General features: G+C 38.3%; 1 protein-coding gene across 2 annotated transcripts in view; it reads left to right on the forward strand.

Moving 5' to 3' along the window:
• The first annotated feature begins 286 nt into the window (after window positions 1–286).
• The window catches only part of trim24 (tripartite motif containing 24), a 36,110-nt gene continuing 12,586 nt past the window's right edge, over window positions 287–23,810 (forward strand). Inside the window, exons 1-13 of one of the 2 annotated variants that reach the window (XM_081363554.1) lie at window positions 287–407; window positions 505–868; window positions 3,081–3,199; window positions 3,398–3,545; window positions 7,133–7,265; window positions 11,991–12,107; window positions 14,401–14,515; window positions 16,877–17,023; window positions 17,251–17,365; window positions 20,850–21,247; window positions 22,317–22,448; window positions 22,550–22,664; window positions 22,841–22,895. In XM_081363554.1, coding sequence (XP_081219680.1) covers window positions 613–868; window positions 3,081–3,199; window positions 3,398–3,545; window positions 7,133–7,265; window positions 11,991–12,107; window positions 14,401–14,515; window positions 16,877–17,023; window positions 17,251–17,365; window positions 20,850–21,247; window positions 22,317–22,448; window positions 22,550–22,664; window positions 22,841–22,895 — 1,850 coding nt within the window. In that variant the 5' untranslated portion in view covers window positions 287–407; window positions 505–612. Of the gene's footprint in view, window positions 869–3,080; window positions 3,200–3,397; window positions 3,546–7,132; window positions 7,266–11,990; window positions 12,108–14,400; window positions 14,516–16,876; window positions 17,024–17,250; window positions 17,366–20,849; window positions 21,248–22,316; window positions 22,449–22,549; window positions 22,665–22,840; window positions 22,896–23,810 lie in introns of both variants that reach the window. The other variant, XM_081363553.1, reaches the window with a different exon arrangement.

Genomic DNA, 23,810 nt, shown 5'->3' on the forward strand with positions numbered 1-23,810 from the left:
GAAAATTATTATTTTATTATTATTTATTTATTTATTATTAAAAATTATTATTATAGATGTAGTTCGTGCTAACTGTCATTCATTTGCATTACAATAAAATAATTAAAAGAATAAAATGAAATAAAAAGTTAATTATTTACAAATCACATATACACTTGGTAGAATTTACTAGCTTTTCAAAGTATCTCATTGCTTATTTTTATTTATCCTATTAAGAATTTTTTTTTTTTACAAAGTGTATCTGCGTTTACGAATGTATTAGACGGCTCGTTCACATTATACCTTTACCATGCGATTTGTTTTTCCCTGAGACATTTGTCCTCTCCCGGCTGCCGTGGGACACGTCACAATGGAGGCCATGGGACGTCATTACTGTGGCCTCCGGTCGTCATCATCATATGCGTCTGGTAACAACACAGCACTGTGTTACATTTCTAAACTTAATTCATTATTGATAATGCGCTAATAAGTGAACGGGATTCTCTATGTTTTGCATATCTTCAGCGTTGTGTAAGTTAGATTTATTCAGATGTTTATGAAGATCACAGCGCGGACTGCAGCACAGCAGCGGTTACTGATGCGAATCTGAGATGGTCTTCCTGAAATAAGAGGATGGATGGAAGTGAGAAGATTGAATCTGATGATGTGGTGATTGTCGTGGAGAACGAGGCGGAGAGTAAGCGTGATGATGAAGACCAGGGCAGTGTGAGGATGATGATGATGATGGCTCTGATGGACGTGTGTCCCGTGTGTAAACTCAGCTTCAGCAGCAGAGAACCGAAGCTTCTGCCCTGCCTGCACTCCTTCTGTAAGAGATGTTTACCAGCTCACAACACACCTGCCAGCACAGCCGGCAACGCCAACCAGTGTAAGAGTTTGCTTTCACTATTACTCGTTCACAAAATTCATCTTAAGATGGCTGTAACAGAAGAGCTGATGTTCAAAGAACCGAAGCTGCTGTAAAAGTTCAGGCTAGAACAAAGAACATTCGATGTTTACAAAATGGTAGAAGCATGGCACTAAACCCCATGGGTTCGATTCCCAGGGAATGCATGACTGCTCAAATATGTGCTTGCTTTGAATGCACTGTAAAGCTCTTCGAATAAGGTTGTCTGTCAAATGCATAAAGGTGATGTAAATACAAAATGACTAAAGTATATAGGGTAAAATGACCCACCCCACTTATTATTATTTTTTTTTCTTAACATTTTGTCATTTCATGAGAATGTCCACATTTGGAAGATCTAGTCAGTCGAAACAGTTTAAAGATTAAGTTATCTCATTGTGTGTCTCTGGGAAATAGTGATCTGTGACATTGTATTATGTTGATTTTGTATGTGTGTCTTTTAATGAGGGGTTTGTGGACACATTCATATATTTTTAGATTTGTGGAGTAAAAAAATGTCGTTTTTATTTTTAAGTGAAAAGGTGAAGACCCTGGGGATAAGAAGGCCCTGAGTGACATGCTGCTATTCATTTCAAATTAAATACTTATGATTCATGGGTAGGATTGATTGGGTATCTTTAACTCTTAAAAAGTCTTATTGCAAAACAGTAAACGTTTTGTTGTAGGTGAATACCATGAACAAAAATTAACAGGCTAAATAATGCTTACACAAGCAACTTTGCCTATGGTTTAAAAATACCACAGATTAACAAAAACAACTAGCCTAGCCTAACTAATTTAAATTTCAAGCATTATTAAAGACAAATAAACACTCCGTAATTATAAAAGAACAAATAAATTAGCAATCACACAAATAAATACAACTGACCAAATATACGATTGAAGTAAACAGCGTTTTAAGATTTTTAGGTACAGAAACTGTAATCAAATGTAAAATAACTCTGTGCTTTATAAATAAATATACATTACAAAGTTACAAAAGTTATACAGATAAACGTTAGGGTTTCTTCAATCTTTATCGAGACGAAGAACATAGTAGACCAATCACACCAGACTGGGCCGTCTGACCAATCAGAGCAGAGTAGACCAATCACAACAGACTGGGCCGTCTGACCAATCAGAGCAGAGTAGATCAATCACAACAGTCTGGGCCGTCTGACCAATCAGAGCAGAGTAGACCAATCACAACAGACTGTGGCCGTCTGACCAATCAGAGCAGAGTAGATCAATCACAACAGACTGGGTCGTCTGACCAATCAGAGCAGAGTAGACCAATCACAACAGACTGTGGCCGTCTGACCAATCAGAGCAGAGTAGACCAATCACAACAGACTGTGGCCGTCTGACCAATCAGAGCAGAGTAGACCAATCACAACAGACTGTGGCCGTCTGACCAATCAGAGCAGAGTAGATCAATCACAACAGACTGGGTTGTCTGACCAATCAGAGCAGAGTAGATCAATCACAACAGACTGGGTCGTCTGACCAATCAGAGCAGAGTAGACCAATCACAACAGACTGTGGCCGTCTGACCAATCAGAGCAGAGTAGATCAATCACAACAGACTGGGTTGTCTGACCAATCAGAGCAGAGTAGATCAATCACAACAGACTGGGTCGTCTGACCAATCAGAGCAGAGTAGACCAATCACAACAGACTGTGGCCGTCTGACCAATCAGAGCAGAGTAGTCTCGCTGAAAGCAGGGGTTTAGAGAGACTGAATCGTCGAGAAAAAAAAAAATTCTGAAAGAGGTGATGTGCAATGTACATTATGAGACATTTTTTTATTTTTATTTTTACAAAGATTACAATTTTAAGAACTTGCCATGGTTTTTAAAACTAGTTCTTTATTCGATCCAAACAATCACACAGGTTTCTATAATTAATTGTGATTAACCACACCTACAGTAACAATCATAGATATATGGTCATTAAATCTTAATGAGGGAACAGCACAAGACTTTTAATTTGTTGATATTATAAATATTTGTTTAATGGCATATATTTACCAAGTAGCCTACTATGAATTAAGGCCAGTGATACCAATATTGATAATGATGGCTCTAATAAATGTATTTTATTTTATTTTATTATTTAATAATATCTCCTCTTTTGTATCTTGTGACATGCTGGTGAATATGTTTTCCTGCTCTTCTCTCTTGTGTTACATCAGTGAACATGATCCGCTGTCCAGTCTGTCAGCAGGAGTGTATGGATGTTGAGGTCTTGGATAACTTCTTTGTCAAGGATTCTGTGGAAGTGCCAAGCAGCACGATGGAAAAGAGCTGTCAGGTGTGTGTTTACGCCTGTCAGCGTTTATAACTCCACACACAGTGCCATAATGCTCCTTAAAATCACAATACTGATGCTGCATAATGCTTTTTAAAGCATTTAGGGCTGGTTGTGAAGAAACAAATGTGTTTGTTTATTCATTCAAGTCCTGATGATGAAATGATATGCATTAGTTGACATTGGCTCTTTTGCTCTCAGCTCTGCGTGAGTTGCGACGATAACACTGAGGCCAGCGGTTTCTGCGTGGAGTGTGTGGAGTTTCTGTGCGTCACCTGCATCGATGCTCATCAGCGTGTGAAGTTCACCAGAGATCACACGGTCCGGCAAATAACGGAAATGTCCTCAGGTTTGACCCTAAACATTTGTAATTGATATCAGCCTGTGAGACCTGAATAAGGGTTTGGGTTAGTAACATTTTGGCAATTAGACATTTTAAGTGCACTGTAAAAAATTTACATCATTTTAATGGTAAAAGTCTGTAAAAATGCTATAGTAAAAACCTGTTAATTGGTTAACTTAAGTTACCTTATAAGATACGTTCTTAAAGGATTAGTTCACATCAGAATTTAAATTTCCTGATAATTTACTCCCACGTCATCCAAGATATTCATGACTTTCTTCAGTCGAAAAAAGAAATCAAGGTTTTTGAGGAAAACATTCCAGGATTTTTCTCTATATAGTGGACTTCAACGGGAACCAACAGGTTGAAGGTCCAAATTGCAGTTTCAATGCAGCTTCAAAGACCCACGAGCCCAGCCGAAGGAATAAGGGTCTTATCTAGACAAATGATCTGTCATTTTCTAAAAAAATAAGTATTTATATAGTTTTTAACCACAAATGCTCGTCTTGCACTTGCTCTGCGATGCACCACACATTACATAATCATGTTGAAAGGTCACAGATCGTTTCGCTGTAAGACCCTTATTCCTCGGCTGGGATCGTGTCTTTGAAGCTGCGTTGAAACTGCAATTTGGACCTTCAACCCGTCGCTAACCGTTGAAGTCCACTATATGGAGAAAAATCCTGGAATGTTTTCCTCAAAAACCTTCATTTCTTTTCAACTGAAGAAAGAAAGACATGAACATCTTGGATGACGTGGGGGTGAGTAAATTATCAGGAAATTTTAATTCTGAAGTGAACTAATCCTTTAAACTGTAATAAATCTAACAGGGCATTTAATGTAGAAAAACATCTAATTCACACACAGTGAAAAAACGTACATTGACATTCCAAGGATTCCTTGTGTGACTCTTCACATTTGATGTTTTTCATTTTAAAAATCATGCTTCTTAGTTTTTTAGTGTTTCTTAGTGTTGTGTGTTAACATCACAACAAAAACAACTTTTGTTAATCGATTTGACAGCAATAATATACAGTATATACTGTACATAAATACAGTGTTGTGAACTCGTATATTAGTATTTACCTCAGATTGTGGAAAAGCAACTTGTAATGTGCTTCTACATGTGGATTTCTCTTCATTACCTGTGTGTTTTATGTTTGTCAGTGTATTATAAAGACACAAAACCGATTTCAGCATTTCAGTTAGTTGGCTGGCTAGATTAACTTTAATTTATCAGTTAATGAAATAAACTTTTTTTATTTCCTGTAAACTAAATGTGTAAATCCTAAAATGTTGCTACTTAATTTTTTTCACTGTAAAGTTCTGGCAACCACAGTTAGTAAAACACACTGTTGGTAAATTCTCATCTGCTGGTTATAATGTTTTGGCTCATCAGTATATGTATACAGTGGGGAGAACAAGTATTTGATATACTGCCGATTTTGCAGGTTTTCCCACTTACAAAGCATGTAGAGGTCTGTATTTTTTATCATAGGCACACTTCAACTGTGAGTGACAGAATCTAAAACAAAAATCCAAAAAATCACATTGTATGATTTTTAAGTAATTAATTTGCATTTTATTGCATGACACAAGTATTTGATACATCAGAAAAGCAGAACTTAATATTTGGTAGAGAAACCTTTGTTTGCAATTACAGAGATCATACGTTTCATGTAGTTCTTGACAAGGTTTGCACACACTGCAGCAGAGATTCTGGCCCACTACTCCATACAGACCTTCTCCAGATCCTTCAGGTTTCGGGGCTGTCGCTGGGCAATACGGACTTTCAGCTCCCTCCAAAGATTGTCTATTGGGTTCAGGTCTGGAGACTGGCTAGGCCACTCCAGGACCTTGAGTTGCTTCTTACGGAGCCACTCCTTAGTTGCCCTGGCTGCGTGTTTCAGGTCGTTGTCATGCTGGAAGACCCAGCCACGACCCATCTTCAATGCTCTTACTGAGGGAAGGAGGTTGTTGGCCAAGATCTCACGATACATGGCCCCATCCATCCTCCCCTCAATACAGTGCAGTCGTCCTGTCCCCTTTGCAGAAAAGCATCCCCAAAGAATGATGTTTCCACCTCCATGCTTCACGGTTGGGATGGTGTTCTTGGGGTTGTACTCATCCTTCTTCTTCCTCCAAACATGGCGAGTGGAGTTTAGACCAAAAAGCTATATTTTTGTCTCATCAGACCACATGACCTTCTCCCATTCCTCCTCTGGATCATCCAGATGGTCATTGGCAAACTTCAGACAGGCCTGGACTTGTGCTGGCTTGAGCAGGGGGACCTTGCGTGCGCTGCAGGATTTTAATCCATGACGGCATAGTGTGTTACTAATGGTTTTCTTTGAGACTGTGGTCCCAGCTCTCTTCGGGTCATTGACCAGGTCCTGCCGTGTAGTTCTGGGCTGATCCCTCACCTTCCTCATGATCATTGATGCCCCACGAGGTGAGATCTTGCATGGTGCCCCAGACCGAGGGAGATTGACCGTCATCTTGAACTTCTTCCATTTTCTAATAATTGCGCCAACAGTTTAGCCTGGCTAACGTCAGACCTGTTTCTCATTGAGACGTGGTCTGGGAACCACATGTTCATTTTCTTGTATTTGAGGCCTGGTTTACAAATGCCCAGAGCCGTTTATTGGGCGCTACGAATGTCTATCAAATGCGCCTGTACGTAGCTCATAGCCAATCGTTTCAATTATACCAGATGACGTATGTAGAGCGACGAGGAATAAGACAAAATAAACTTGCGTCCTAAACTACTTAGAACACTATCTAAGGCTGCATTGAAAGGTAACTTTGCGTCTGCTGCCATGTTGGATCCATAGATATAAACAAACTGCTTCGGTGTGTCGCATAGACGTCGTCATCGTCTTGCTGCTCCCTCCCCGTTCTGTGATTGGTCCCCTCGCTGAGGCGAAAATCTGGTCCATGGAATCCAGGCTGCCTAGCAGCATGAATAAAATCGCACTGCGCGCAAGGCAGCATGGGGAAACCCAGGCTATCAACAGTTGTTGCCTTCTCACCAAGCTGCTTGCCTATTGTCCTGTAGCCCATCCCAGCTCTGTGCAGGTCTACAATTTTATCCCTGATGTCCTTACACAGCTCTCTGGTCTTGGCCATTGTGGAGAGGTTGGAGTATGTTTAAATGAGTGTGTGGACAGGTGTCTTTTATACAGGTAACGAGTTCAAACAGGTGCAGTTAATACAGGTAATGAGTGGAGAACAGGAGGGCTTCTTAAAGAAAAACTAACAGGTCTGTGAGAGCCGGAATTCTTACTGGTTAGTAGGTGATCAAATACTTGTCATGCTATAAAATGCAAATTAATTATTTAAAAATCATACAATGTGATATTCTGGATTTTTGTTTTAGATTCCTTCTCTCACAGTTGAAGTGTACCTATGATAAAAATTACAGAACTTTACATGCTTTGTAAGTAGGAAAACCTGCAAAATCGTCAGTGTCCAAATACTTTTTGGTGACACTACCGTTCATGGTCTTTTACAGAAACTAAACTTTAAAAAAAACTTGCAGGAGTGCATTTCTGAAGGTACACAAATAAACTTGTCTTCCCGTTCGTTCACAGAGGCGATGGGCGCTTCCACACAGAAGCCCGTCTTCTGTGACATCCACAGACAAGAGCCGTTGAAGCTGTTCTGTGAAACCTGCGACCGCCTCACCTGCAGAGACTGTCAGCTACTCAAACACAAGGACCATAAGTACGGCCCACATTCATGTCATGTGTAGTGACTTTATAGCTGTAGTAAGAAATCATTCATGGAATGTTTATCACTCTAGTCTCATATTAACATGCATAATGTCTTCAACCCTGCTCCTGAGGATCCACTGTCCTGAAAAAGTTGTTTCCAACCTGATTCTGATAGTCTGAAAATCCAGACCTAAATCTTAAAGATTAATGGTCTGGCATCGACTAATGAAAATCGTCCAGCTCGAGGGGCGGCACCAAGTATGCATTTGAAAATCTCACTGCACGCAATTGGATAACACTACGACCAATCACAACAAGCCCCATACTCTTAGCTACCAGCGGAGCTAACTGGTAGATTAGACTCTTGCCGTATACGGTCTGCAAAACAGCAAAAACTCTTTTAGATAGAAAGCCAAGTCTAACTCATTCATTGTAGCGGCCAAAGCCATTTCAAGCAATGTTTACCAATGACTTCGACGTCACAGCACTATCGCCATCTGTTTAGCTCGCCTCTGGCCCGCCTATATCAGATAACCCGATGTGATTGGTGCAGCTCGGATACAAGGGCATATTTAATGAGCATCGTTACTCGACGTCAGAGTAACTCGCTGGGCAATTCAACTTGTGCTCTCACGAGAACTCTGGATTGCCAGGGTATTATTTTCGAGCAATCCTGAAGACCTTGAGTAGCTACTTAAAGGTACAATATGTATTTTTTTGCTTTAAAAATAGCAAAAATCACTATATCTATGTTATATATTTATTTTTTTAGTTGTGTACTTACATTATCCCGACTGTTTCCAACAACTTTCAAACCAGGAGAAATTTGTAATTTAATTCGAAGACACGGACCGTTTCTTTATTTCCGTTTTGTCGCCGTCAATGGCGTCATATCCGCGTTCTCCCTGGTTTCCGCTCATACTGCCATAGCAACCAAAGCCCTCTGATAGTAACCAAGGCGACAGACGTGGACAACTGTGTAGTTCGTAATGTCTATCTGCACACTGTTGTTGTTTCGTTCAAACATTATGGACCATGGCAAGCAGACTTGGATAAAAAAGGAGAACTAAAACGAGAATCAATATCAGCGCGGTGTTTTCGAGATGCCTAGAGCTCCACATCCGAGACTTCGACCGCTCCTACATGTACTTTATTAAACAGGTGAGCACATTTACATAAAACTAATCAATGTTATATAGTTCAACAATGATAAAATGTTAGAATATGATCTGTATGTTATTCTAATGTTGATCTAGCTTACTGCTAGTCTCATAAAGACAAACTAACACATAGAATAACATAAATTTCAACACATTCAAATGCAGTTTAGTGTGATAGTGTAATGTTAGACCAAGTGAAACAGCGCTGCGTTACCTCACAAGTTTAATTTGTCTAATAAACTGACCTGTGAGTAACGTTAGTAATTCTGCACTTGCGTGTAGTTTGGTTGAATGAAATGTCCATATTCCTTTTATATCCGCGGGACTCGCGTCGCGTGTGGAGCTGATAGCTGTCTCTTAGCAATCCCGACCTGCTTCATATCACAGTCATGATAAAAACATCGATGTATTTACTCATCCATAAACATTATTAGATCGGTCGGCTTGACGTTGACGACAAGATCCATAATTCTTAGCAAATGTTGCGTCATCAAACGACGCCTTTGTTATTGTGAGAGGTTAGCGACCACGGAAAAAATGACATATTGTATGTTTAAGGTGTGTTTAGGGGCTTTCGCACCAGAGGAACCTTTTCATAGTTCCTAGAACTATTTTCCTATTGAACTATTACTTCAGAGTAGGGTCTAAAGCAGTACTATAGGAACTATCCATGACGTTAGTGAACGCTGATTGGACGAACGCACGCGAAACACCAGCACCTGCCATTTTTGAAAAAGCCTGTGTAAACACACAGATTATAGTCTATATATTTAGTCCACAAACTAACTTTACGAACATGGAAAACAGTGATAGATTGGCCTCTTAACCTTTACACTAAAGAGAAAATCCTACGCAACTTTGAGGGAACCAAGAGAAACATGATTATGCATTTCTGCTCAGCTTGCAACACTTGACATCAACCACACGGCAATAGCTTATAACTTTTCATTACTGTGTAATTATGTTTAACAGCTCGATCTAATAACGTATTAGACAGGACTGTTAGACAGATCGTAAACTAGTGAACACGGAGAAAGGGAGCACTGTGTGCTTGGGTGTTCTCAGCGCCATCAAAATAAAAGTCACAACAACAAGCGCGGCTTACGTCACTTCAGAGTTCCTACTGGCGGTGCGAATGCAACCAGGAAAGCGTTCCTAGGGGAACCATTAGTTCTCGGGGAACCACCCTGGTGGCTAGTTCCTGGGAACTAAGTTCCCTTTTGTTTAGGGTTGGATCTAATTGGATCAACTAATTAGTTGGAACTAATGCTGCCATGTCATAATTACCATAGTCTTGAAATGACAACGCATGATGCTGTATTCAGAGCTATTTACGTCTTCATACAGGGAATTATGCGTTTCTATTGCACTATCAATGCCTAAATGAATCTGCAGTGGTCAGTTGTGTTACATCCCGGTCTAGGAACAGCGTGCAGTAACATAAATGAAAAACGTCGCATAAGAAAAGCGTGGGTTTTCTTTCATTTATTGTAGGAGCGTTCAGTCTTTTCCTTTTACTGGCCATTACATGAGCTTCAGAAATGGGTATGTGCCAAAATAACAAACAAAACACAAAATAGCGGTTTACTTAAGCACTACTACAACCTAATAAAGTAAAAGTAAAACAAAATACATTCCACTTCCCTAACTCCCTATCTGTTTCAAACCAGGAGAAAATATACTTTTAAAAATAATAGCCATTCGTTTCATACAGGATAGTGGCATTTTTCTATTTACAGATGACCTTTTAATACCGGAACAATAGTAACAATACTAGCAACAATAACCAAAGAAAAGATGAAGGGAAAAATGTTAAGCATCAGTACCAGGCTACTCCTCTTCTAATCATCTTTACTTTACAACAACAGTTGGGAGGGACGCTGACCCAAACACATCCTCCCAGCAGAACACACACAGCCTCTTGTTTTCAGTCTTGTGCAGAAGCATGTTTTTAAAGGATTAGTTCACTTCAGAATTAAAATGTCCTGATAATTTACTCACCCCCACGTCATCCAAAATATTCATGCCTTTCTTTCTTCAGTCGAAAAGAAATTAAGGTTTTTGAGGAAAACATTCCAGGATTTTTCTCCATATAGTGGACTTTAACGGGAACCAACAGTTTGAAGGTCCAAATTGCAGTTTCAATGCAGCTTCAAAGACTCTACACGATCCCAGCCGAGGAATAAGGGTCTTATCTAGACAAACCATCATTCATTTTCTAAAAAAAATAAACATTTATATACTTTTTAACCACAAAGGCTCATCTTGCACTAGCTCTGCGATGCGCCACACATTACATAATCATGTTGAAAGGTCATGCGTGACGTAGACGGAAGTGTTTACAAAGCGAAAGTGTAACGATTTAGTTAAAACGCCATTTACTAAATAAATAAATAAAAGGTAAAACAATGATTTCGGACGATTGTGAAGTTGGAGGAGAAAATTAGATTTTCACCCTTCTCTACATTTTACGCATATGGAGGCATTTTCCGCACATTACCGTCTGACCTTTTCAACATGATTACGTAACGCGTGAAGTTGTGGACTTGCAAGACAAACATTTGTGGTTAAAAACTATATAAATGTTTTATTTTTTTAGAAAATGACATATGATTAGATAAGACCCTTATTCCTCGGCTGGGATCGTGAGTCTTTGAAGCTGCATTGAAACTGCAATTCGGACCTTCAACCCGTTGGTTCCCATTGAAGTCCACTATATGGAGAAAAATCCTTGAATGTTGTCCTTAAAAACCTTCATTTCTTTTCGACTAAAGAAAGAAAGACATGAATATTTTGGATTACGTGGGGTTGAGTAAATTAGCAGGAAATTTTAATACTAAAATGATTTTAATCCTTTTGACTCCTTTAAAAGATGTGATGTCAACAGAGGAGCCAATCCGCTTTCCGAGGTGATTAGAAGCCGGAACCTGGAGCAGTTGAGAGAGAGAAAAGAAAACCACAGTTTAATACCATACGTCCGAGGGCGTAACAGGTGGTACAGCGGTCATGTGGTACAAGTAGGAGCTCTTAGAAAACTCCCATCTTACAAGCTGTAATTATGAGCTCTACGATGACGTGAATGCTTTTTACAAGTTGAAATCTGGTAATTACAGCAATTTCAACATGGTGTGAAGCACATTGCTCATGTGGGTCCCCAGGGTTGAAGACCTGTTTAAAGGGATGGTTCACAAAAAATTCTGTTCATTTACTTGTTCCTAAACTGTGTGACGTCCTTTCTTCTGTCGAACATAAAAGAAGATATTTTGAGTGTTTTTTTTGGTCATTGGAAGTCAGTGGTCACCAAAATTGTTTGGTAACCAACATTCTTCAGTATATCTTCCTTTGTGTTCACGAGAAGAAAGAAATTAATATAGGTTTGAAACAACTTTAAATTTTTGGGTCATCTGAAAGTCTTTAGGCTGTACTTCTGAAGCAGTGTGCATTTTAATATCTGTCCCTGTTCAGTGTTTTGCCCTATAGATGTTTATTGCTGTAACAGAAATGCAAATATCACTGACATCATCAGTCTCTGTAATGACTGAACACTACAGCTAACACAGGATTTTCCATTACAGTTACCAATTTCTAGAAGATGCGTATAAGAACCACAAGGAACATCTGGAAAATATGACCTGCCAACTTCAAGAAAAGAAGAAAGCTATAGAGGATGTATCTAATACCATAAACAATGGGTATGTTTTATGTTATATATGTGGTTTTTATTTTTATTTTTATGTGTATTTACAAAATGTAAAGCCAGGGTTCCCTAATCTCAAAAAACATTGAAATAAATAAAAGGGGCTGCACAATTTATCAAAATAGAACTGAAACAGTGACATCTTATCTTATCAAATTGTGATTATCAAATCAAAGGCTGCAATTTAATTAAAGAAGAATATAGTTGTGCTGCATGTTTCAGAGTAAAGAGTGGCAATTTACACGCATGCAGCTTATAATAATTTTTTTTCAGAGCGACTAAGGCCTCGTTTACACTGCAGGTCTTGATGCCCAATTCTGATTTGTTGCCTATATCCGATTTTTTTGTTTTTTTTTTCTGTTTACACGTTCTTTAAATTGTGACCCATATCCGATTCATGTGTTTACACTTGCCATAGGCTACTATCTGAAACATATCGCGCATGCTTAAAGGGTTAAATTCTCTTGCACAAATAGACGAACACAAAATATGTTTCATGCTCTGCGATATGCAAAGTTGCCAAACACCACTTTTGAATAAGAAACTATGTCTATAAAACTCGTTAAAACTCCACGAATCACAAGCGTGTCGGTGAGAACACTCGTTAAAACAACATACACACCCGGACTTGACTGCACATCACATATTGATACTGCTTTCATTCGTAATGCAACGGACCGATCTACGGCACATAAATTAAGGGCTGTTCACTGTTATGCAATAAAGAGCCTGCACAGCGACAAGAAATAGAAATTAACACAAAAAAAAAACTGCCTAGAGCCTGTACTTACACAACACTGTGGAGATGCGCTCAGGAGTAGAGCAGCTGTGAACAATTTTTTTTTTTTTTTTGAGCGGCTGCGGACAAATACTTTCTATGCACACACAATACATCACAATCTGCGCGTATGTTTTAAAAATATAATTGAACATGTAAATAGTCCTAGCACTTTTTAAATTTAAATAGCCCACTTAAAGCGTTTATTACAAATAAATTACTAATTGCTTGAAATGAATAAATGTAAATGAACAAAAATTTTCGTTAAATTTACAATCATGTGAAAACACTTCCCCTGCCCCTCTCCACATTCCTCTCCTATGATGACAACGTTTCGTCGGGCCATCCGTCCCTTTGCAGATGTGCGTCGGGGTTTCTCTCGTCATTAAACCGCGGAGACGTTGCCTAATGCCTCAGAAAATCCGATCTGCCTGTTTACATGACAGTCGCATTGGCACATATCCGATTTATTTCCACATATGAATGAGGCCTGAAACCGATCTGGAAATATCCGAATGCATGCGTTTTTTTCCTGTTTACACTGTCAAAGAACACATCCGATCTGTGTCACATGTGAGCAAAAAATCGGAATTGGGTCACATTTCACTTGCAGTGTAAACAGGGCCTAAGTTGAATGCTGTATCTCACGGCCTCCATCTTGCAAGCACTGAGTTTAACATGCATTTGGGAACGCAATGCGCTAGGTTTATTTTTTGTAAATTCTCATACTTTCCTATGTTTTTGTTGACAGAAGTTTACAGTGTTTCGCCAGTATTCCTCCAATAAAAGCTTTAGGACTTGCCGTTAAAACATTTGCAAGTCAAGAATTTAAGACATAAATATTTGTAATGTAACTTGTAGTGTTAGTTGGTTTTTGTAAAGTGTGAACACCGTTAAAAGTAATACCATTGCATTAGCAGTTGGAGTCTTTGTTCTTAGTATCTGGATTTCTCAGCAGTGGCAATATGAGACATTTTACTTTACATATGAAATTAAATGTGATAACGCAGTTCAAATCACAATATATGACAAAATATCCTTTTTTTTATTAAAAACTATCAACATTAAACTGTTACCATATACAGTGTAATATGTATGTGTCAAGTATATATCTATATTCACCATTTTATAACATCAGGAAACCATGAACATGTGAATGTGTAATTAAATTATTGAAATGTTAACATAAAATCTCAGGGGGTACTTTGAGTAAATATTTTACTTCTAACAGGTTCGGCTGGCAAAAAAGTTTGGGAAGCCATGCTATAGTGGATATACAGTTCTTCTAGTTGTGCTCAGCTAGATATATTTCACTAGAAATGTTTCTGTTTGATTTTAACTTGAAGTCATTGTTTGATGACTCCAGAATCCGGAAATTACATGAAGTAGAAGTCATAAAAAATGTATTTGTCAAAAACTGGGAACCCTGTACACTGTTAAGATATATAGTATGTGAAAACTGTTCATTTTTATTTATTTTAATGGTCTATTTTTTTCATGTTTTTGTCAGTCTTCAGCAAGTGGATGAGAATCGCAAGACTGTGGCTAATGAGATTAAAAAGTCCATCTGCAATCTCATAATGGAGATCAACAGGAAGGGGAAGTTATTAGTCAATCAGCTTGAGGTACTAGTGTCCAATATTTCATCATCATCAAGAGCAGTGCTCCCAACTAATTGGTCTTAGGTGTGCTATTATGGGTTACATACAGCAGGGAAAAACAAATGCTAGTAATAAAATTATACAACATAATTGACATAACAATATTGATAGGCTTATCAACCTAAAGGGATAGTTCACCCAAAAATGGAAATACTGTCATCTGTTACTCACCCTCATGTTGTTCCAAACCTGTAAGACTTTCGTTCATCTTCAGAACACAAATGAAGAATCCTTTGATGAAATCTGAGAGCTTTCTGTCCCTCCATTGACAGCTACGCAACTGACACTTTGACGCTTCAAAAAGCTTATAAAGAGATTGTATTTTAGTCCCAATTTTCTGAAGAGACTCAATCGCTTTATATGATGAACAGATTAAATTGAGGATTTTATTCGCATTTAAACATTGATCAGCAAACATGAACAGAAGCTCAACCGAACCTGCTTGATGTGCGAATATGCTTCAGCTTCTGTTATCTCAACTGATGTGTGAGTTGATGAAGGTTTAGAATAAACCTCATAAAAGCCTCAATTAAATCTCTTCAGAAGATTTTGACTAAACTGCTCGATTCATATGGATTAGTTTTACGATCTCTTTATGAACTTTAAGTGTCAAAGTGGTAGTTGTGTAGCTGTCAATGAAGGGACAGAAAGCTCTCAGATTTCATCAAAAAGATCTTCATTTGTTTTGAAGATGAACATGACATGAGGGTGAGTAATAGATGACAGAATTTGAATTTTTGGGTGAACTATCCTTTTAAATCACTTAGACTACTAAAACAAGACTACATTAGCTTCCCTTGCAGCAAAACACATGCTATCAATATGCTATACAATTTTGGGAATTTTTTTGGGGTTGCCATTTGATGTCCATTGTCAAGTTTATGTGCTGGAGCAAAACCAGTTGAGAAGTAGGGGTGTCAAAATTAATCGTTTCTACGATGCATCGCGATGCAGACGAGGACGATTCGGTTTCGGTTCAGTAATAGACCATAACCGATTATAATGTACTGACGCTTTTCTGACGTCATTTGTTGCGTACGTGCTTTGTCGCGGTAGCATACAATGGCAGAGGGAGGCGAGACGCGAGTGCGAGAAAATAAAAAATGCTCCAACTACTTTAAAGCCGACATCTGGGCACATTTCGGCTTTTATGAACAACCTGGTAAGCACGACCTGCAGAAGACACGCGCTGTGTGCACTCATGTCACGCACAAATAGAATATGCAGGAGGTAATACCACTAACTTGATAAACCACGTTAGCCGTTTTCACCCCGAGCTGTTAACGCCTGGCAGAGTCTGACTGCTTTAGAGTAAGCGGATGAGCCCCAACGTCACCCGAATCCGCAGCCAAAAACAAATCATCCACCCGCCCAATAATTTTCTCTTATTTAAGTAGCCTATACGCACCCGATGGTCAAATTAAAATTATTCTGTGTTACGCGTGATTATAAATGGATGATCGTCACCTTCAACAGCGGATTCGGCGACGGTTGATGCGCGCATCTTTAATGGTAACATACACTGATTAATGAGCGCTGCTTTTAAATGAACATTTCTTTAGAACAATATTTATTTGACAGATTTCCTTTTCTTAATGGCATAAACAAGCTTTACTCCATAGACTGTAAAAAAAGCTTTACTCCCTTGAAACTTGAACTGGAATGTCACTGTTTCTGTCACTGCGACTTCCCGAACAGGCGAGCACACGCACACACATGCGCGCACACATCACTTTTGAAGTAAAATTTTAAATTGAGGATGCGGTGCATCCCGATGCATCGTGATATCGAATTGAACTGAATCGATGACATGATAATCGTAATCGAACCGAACCGTGAGACCACTGTCGGTTCACACCCCTATTGAGAAGCATCGCTGTCATATTTGATTGGTGTAGATTACAATAGCTATGTTTCCATTCACCTATTTTGATGTGCATTTTGGGATATGATATGAAAAAAAAACTGCTAAATGGAAACGCCAGGATGTGGATAAGTTCTAAAAATGCACAGACAATTTATTTAATTGAGGCGCTAGACAACATGAAAGGGTTTATTGCGAAGTCATTTATATGATGTGAGGAAAAAAGAGCCACAGTTTCTGCCCCGATTACAGCAACTTCCATTTTTATTACAGATATTTTGTACCAATTTCTCAGGAAGTGACAATTATGTTCTCTTGATGCAAACTGCTTTATTCGCAGTTTTTTTTTTTTTTTATACAATATTCCAATTTTGCCCACAAGTTAAATTCGCAATTTTAAATATAACATATTATTGTGGTGTTACATAAGCTAATAAAATTTAAAATACATGTTTATTTAGGCCATCACGAAGGACCATGAAACCCTCCTGAAAAAGCAGCAACAGGATGTGACGTCACTCTCCACACATCTCGAACATGTGATTAACTTCACAAAGTGGGCCACAGCCAGTAACAGTGGAACGGCCCTCCTGTACTGTAAGCGGTTGGTAAGTGTCTTTCTCTTGTCAAGATGGGTATAAAGTGAAACGTGTAAAAAAAATATGGCATCTCTCCTGTGTGTTTTTTTTCATTATTAATCTAAACTTTGTGTTTGAATGTCAAGTGGAAATCTGTTATCTCAAATAATCACAAATTACGTAGTGTAATTATTATGACAGGTCTGGTCATCCTGCTGTTTGGCTGATGGTCTCTCACATTCCTTTTCCCCTCTTAGATAACATGTCAAATCCAGTACCTCATGCGAGCAAAGTGCAACATCTCGTATGTTCCCCAGAGCTTGGTTCGGTTCCAGTGTCGATCTGCTTTTTGGGCCTCAAATGTGGATCTTGGTAAGATGCTTACAGAATCAGTTCACAGACATTCATGGCAGTGGTTTTCAACCAGTGGTGTTTTTTTTTTTTTTACCCACTTTTGGCATGTTTGAAATTAATATTCGTTAGGCTAAAAGAAAAGCAAATCCATATCAGTACAATAGGTATTCAATAGGTATTCAATAACCATTCACAGCCAAAAAAAAAAAAAAAAAAACGTAGTAAAGAAATAAAGTGCTGAAATTACCATTTGCTATACAAGTCTTCTGAAGTTTTGTGATATTGTAGCCTTGCGATGAACAGAGCTAATTAAGTTATTATACACTGTATAATGTTTATAATAACTTAATCCCTCATCACAATATTCAGATTTGGCTTCCAAGAACATCATTTTACATAGCGATGCACCAAAATTTCGCAAACCTAAATTATTCAGCCGAAATTTTTTGTTTCAAACAAAACAGTTTTTGGGGTCCGAAATCATTGACCAAAACAGTGACGTTTAATTAGTGCTTCTCCGATGGCACATTTCAATAGCGTTTCGCACGTTTACACAAAAAATGTCTTGTCGTTTGGTACCAAATTTTGATAGCTAAGCTAAGGGGTTAATCTCGTCAACATCAATGAGCCAATAAGCTTCAATTGCGCGAGGCATATATTCTGTCCTCGAGTGGGCCAGTGGCCTTTATGAGTCTTTGAGTCTGTAAAAAAAAGATAACAAACTGAAAAAATAAAACCAAAGTTTTTTTTTTTTTTTTTAGGTAATATGTAATGTAATCTTGTTAAAACGGATTTCATAAAATTTGTATCGAAAAAAGTATTGTTCGGGAACCGGTATCTAAGACAAGGTGTCGGTATCGATATCGAAATTTTTTTAATGATACCCAGCCCTAGTCAGCAGTGTGGAAACTAAGGTTGGGTTAACAATATTGATTTCTCCTTTTTAGTCGATCTCCATTTTGATGAGCTGAGATCTTTTAGTCTATGCTGTTTTTAGTTGATGCATAAACAATACTTCTCTAAAAACATTATTTGTTGCCATCCAATAATCAAAATAAGCATTGATACTTTCGATATGAAACAAATTTGGTCAATTAAAAAAATAAAAAATAAAAATGTCATTTTGACACCTTTTAATGTGGCGTGACAGATCGTTGTAGTCATCTCTTCCTCTTTACTACTATTAATTTAAAGTGTCACGAAATCCCTTGTTTAAGCACTGGTCATTTTTGAAAAAGACTGAAGAAATGGCCGTGTAAAGCTGAAGAAAGTGGGAGTGTAGAGGGTACTGACAAATTAATATTAATATATGAACGGAGAAAAAGACAACACAGTTGAGGGCACCTTGATGTTTTTTAAAAATATAAACCTATGACAACAAACTCTTATCATTAGAGACTCATGAACGTTTTGATAATAATTCTTAGAAATATCAAATCAACATTATAACTTTGCGAAGTTATTGGTCTATAAAAAAAATGTGGAAGAATTAAAAGGTCTAATAATATTTTCATTATATTTACCAGCACTACAATCTCTGAACAACGGACACATCAGTTTAACACAGAAAGAGTAAAGGCATTTTTTGTTCATTTTTCTTTGAATTTTCAGTCTACATGATTGTCTTCAGTCAATCAGAATAATTCATTGTGTTCATGATCAAATGTGTACAGCTGTATCAGTGTCCTTATTGCAACATATACATTTCATTTGAAGAAGACATGAGGAAAAATGTGTGCATTTACGGTGCTTGCTCATGTTTTTGGAGCACTAGAGTATATGAAATATGTCAAGAAAACGTTGAAACAGTCCGGAAATGAACTGTGATCTGCGTTGCTAAACTCATCGTGTCCTTCCACACAGAAACTGCATGTGTGCTCCGAGTGTTGTTACATTAAATATTGTTCCAACCTCATTTCACATGTGTAAGTAGTCAAACTTCAGGTCTGACTGCATTGTGTGGAAAATGTAAACAACACTTTTGTGCCACTGTACTGAGGAAACATAGTCTTGAGACACACTTCTTCAACTTATTTATATAGCACATTTAAAAACTTTGTTGCCCAACGTGCTTCACAATTGTATTAGAAGTGTATTTAAAGAGTAAATAATAAAGATAATAAACATATAATAAAAAATAACAATTAACATGCCTACACACAAATAGCCACACATGCCCTCCCTTCAAAAGCTAAGTTAAAAAGATACATTTTCAACTGAGACCTAAAAACCTCTATAGTTGCTGAACATTGTTGATATTTGAAATCAACCCAAGCAAACACAACCCTCTCTTAATTGCTCCGCCTCCGAAGTTCACCCTCCAATTCTAACCGCCCTGCTCCGAGTCGGTCTCGAACCCTCATTGCTGGCATGCGGGTGTGCTAGCAAGGACGCTAAAAAGTAAACACAGCATTCTCTATCAGTAATCAGCCTGCACATTCCATTACACACGCAATCCAAGAGTGGATGTCTATTTATTGTGGCAAAAGTGCAACAAAATAATGCTAATTGAAAACGTACATTTTTTAAAGCCCGTTTACACCTGAATTTAGCATCGTCCACTTGTGATCCGATCGATCAAAACACATCTTAATACCAGGTGTAAACATCTGTCCATTCTCTCCCTGCAATCTCCTCTTCTCTGACTCTCTCTGAAACTTCATGTCCTCCCCATTAGCTCGAGCAGCTCATCCTCTGTCTCTTTTTCTCTTGGCTGGTGCTGGTGCTGCTCCTCCTCGTCTTGCTCATCCACTGCTGAACTTGGCCCTGGTGTGTCCTCAGGGATGGAGGCAATAGCCGCATTTCCACCATCGGGCCAGTCCGAGCCAGGGCTTTAAACAGGCAGGGCTGGGCTAAAAGCCTCAGGCCTGCAACACTGAGCCCAAAATCACGCTGTGTTTCCACCCTCGGGCCTAAAGCTCCGCAGCGCTTCACTAAAACACGCCTCTCTGGAACAACGTCACACAAATCCATCAATTCACCAACAAATAGAAGTTTTATCAGAAAAATAACCATAAAGAAATCACTGGAAACTAATGAGATCACAAAACGAACATGATAAAAGCGGCCGTTTGTTGGCATTTCAGATTTAAACCCCAAGCATTGATGTTTTACCACAGGTTTATAATAAAATGTGATACATTGATCATAATGAATTTAATTTGTGTCAAGATTGCACATTAGTGCAATATCTAGAATAGATATTGCACAATCTAAGAATAGTGGTATTTACAGTTATTTCACAAAAGAAAGAGGACACGTATTCAATCAGTGACGGGAAACATTCGGTTAATGCATCCACTGGTCCGCACTGACAACAGCGCATGTGCAAGTGATTTGAGCTCTCAAAAACAAAGGTCCACTAAATAGTGCACGTGCTGAATGTGTCCATCTGCGCTCATTGTCATTGGAGTGTACTTTAAGTGGCTTGCGTGTGTGAAAGAGTGAAATTCTTGCAAATCTACAGCTTCTCAAATGGAAATGTTCCTGTATCTTTTCCCAGGTTCTTTAGTCGTAGAGAAAACTCCAGTCCGTCATCCCAGCGGTCCACAGCAATTCCTTTTCCAGCAAATGAACCCAGGCCCCAGACCCGATGGTCTTCAGGCAGGGTTCCGGAGCTCACCGTCCCAGCAGCAGCAGCAGCAACAGCAGCAGCAGCGGCAGAGCACACTGGCCCAACTGCAGATGCAGGTGGAGAAACTCTCCCAGCAAACCAACCGCCACCAACCACCCAATCAATGGTCATGGTACCACGGTATGCGCTTACCGGGGCCGCCTCCACATAGACCCCTACAGGGTGGCTCGCCATCTCAGACGTTACCCAGCATGCCTCAGCACGGGCGCAGATATGGCGCACGAAGCCCTCCACCTATGCTTCAGCCCTCTAACTTACCTCCTCAGGTGAAGTGTGACTTAATATTACAAGAAAGTTGCTGTAAATCATAGGACACATATGTCAAAAGTTTGGAATGATGAAATATTTTTGTCTCTAATGCTCACCAAGGCTGCTTTCATTTGATCAAAAACACTATTATACACTAAAATGTTATTGCTGTTGAAAAGAACTGCTTTCTATTTGAATATATTTTAAAATGTAATTTTATTCGTGTGATCAAAACCCGTGAATTCTTAGCATCATTACTCCAGTCTTCAGTGTCACATGATCTTTCTAATATGCTGATGTGCTGCTCAAGAAACACTTTTTCTTATTTTCTTCATTACCATTCAAAAGTTCTGGGTAAGTAAGATTTAAAAAAAAAAAGCAATTAATACTTGTATTCAGCAAGGATGCATTGAATTGATCAAAAGTGTCTTATGTGATAAAAATAATAATAAAGGATATTTGCTGTTTATTGAACATTGAACTTTGTCAAAAAAAAAAAAAAAAGTTCTAGAATTTTTATCATATGTTAATGTAAAACATCTTGTATAATATTAACTGCTGTTTTGTTTGGTTTTCATTTTTATTGTATTTATGCAACACATGTTTTTGCGTTGACGATAGCCTGAGATGCTGACATGGCATTAAAAAGCTATACTATTACAGTTTCCACAAAAATATTAAGCTGCTATAAAAATTTAAACATTAATAATGCTAATAGTAAGAACCATTAATAATAATTGAGCATAAATCAGCATTTGAATGATGTCTGGAGGATCAAGTGACACTGAAGTCTGGAGTAATGATGCTGAAAATTCAGCTTTGCATCACAGGAATAAATTACACTTTACTATATTCAAATAGAAACTAGTTCTTTTAAATCGTAGCAATATTTCACAATATTACTGTTTCTACTGTATTTTTGATCACATAAATGAAGCCTTGGTGAGCAGAAGAGACTTCTTTCAAAACATGATTTTTTTTTTTTTAATTATTCCGAACATTTGAACGGTAGCGTATGTTAATATAATGTTCATTTATGAATGGAAAACAGTTGTCTCTGAACTTGCTGTTTTTTCTGTCTTTAAGACTCTGAGGGGTCTCATCAGCAATCCCACCTTCCCTCCTAAACCGATGGAGGTGATGCCTAGAAGCCGCTATCCGCACAGTGCTGCTCTTTCCAGTGGAGCTTCACTTCCCTCTCCACACACGCTCCATCAGGTGAGTGTGGCCATCGTATTCCACCTTAAACAGTAATATTGGCACTGGCCAAGTATATATATATATATATAACATGGAAAATTCTGTTTGGGCTTTTTAAGCAAAACATGCAGGCAACATCATACCTGAACAGGAGATATGAACCAAGCGCGCTGCTGTCGGCTCAAAGGCCCAGTTATCCACCCAGTCACCCCTCCACGCCAACAGAGCGAACTGGTATGCTTAATCAGCAAAAAAACAAATGTCTGACATTGGTAACCACCTTGTCTTGTCTTGTTAATTGGAGAAATAAAGGCTTGCTGTCCAGTTCATTATACTGTTTGTTCTGTGTTGTCAATTGCTTTGTGTTACAGTACTAACTGAATATTGCCTTGATTTTATCTGACTTTTAGCACAAGGAAGGCAGTTTTCTCAGATGTCCATCACCTCATCGGAACCAAAGACCAGGTAAATATTTTATCAAAAATTTTCTGTTAATTGAAGGTTTTGAGTGCTTTTAAGTCATTATGTGTTTGTTCTCTTCTGTAATTAATTCATCCTAAAATGCTTCATGCAAAATGTTATGCATCACATCAGATGTTATATCAATATGGATATCTTTGTGATATTTGCATATTGATTGATCTGCGTTTATCTGCATACTAAATTATTATAACCGTCGGTAGACCATTTCAAGGATGTAAACGAGAGGCAATGAAAGTGTCTCATAGTGTAGATGGTTATTTTTTATCAACGGATCAGTCTGGAACATTTAATCATTCCTATTACAATTAATAAATCTGTTAACACTGTGAGCATGTGTAGCTTCATTCATTATAGTGGGAGTGATGTGAAGTTTACTTTTAGGGCATGTAAAGAAATATAAGGGAACATATTTGGAAGAATGTTGGTAACCAAGCAGATCTCGGACCCCAATAAAAACCTGACATATCCTACCATTGCTAGTACTGTACATATCCAGTCATCTCTTTTCACTGCTGTAGCTCAGCTGTAGCACTCTTGTAGTAGGGATGTGTGATATTGACGACGATAAAATGATTTCTTGAACTCTCCAAAAGAGGAAAATAATATAGATAGATTGGGTCTCTTTCACTTAGAATTATGTGGATTATTCGCATTTATACCCACAGGCGAACTTTTCACAGAAAATTTATACACAGTAAAACACCTTTTATACAGACTAGGCTTGCTGCAGTATTCTGTGCTATCGGTGTTACACGCTGTTCGGCTGTACAACGATTATATTACTTGGCCACCAACCCACTGCCCCACTTATTTGTTGAAATAAAAACTAGGGATGCACTGAAATTTTGGCCACTGAAAATTATCGGCAGAAAATTTAATTTTCGTATTTTGTCCAAA

This window comes from Scardinius erythrophthalmus, assembly GCF_964197995.2.
Source record: "Scardinius erythrophthalmus genome assembly, chromosome: 4".
NCBI lineage: Eukaryota > Metazoa > Chordata > Actinopteri > Cypriniformes > Leuciscidae > Scardinius > Scardinius erythrophthalmus.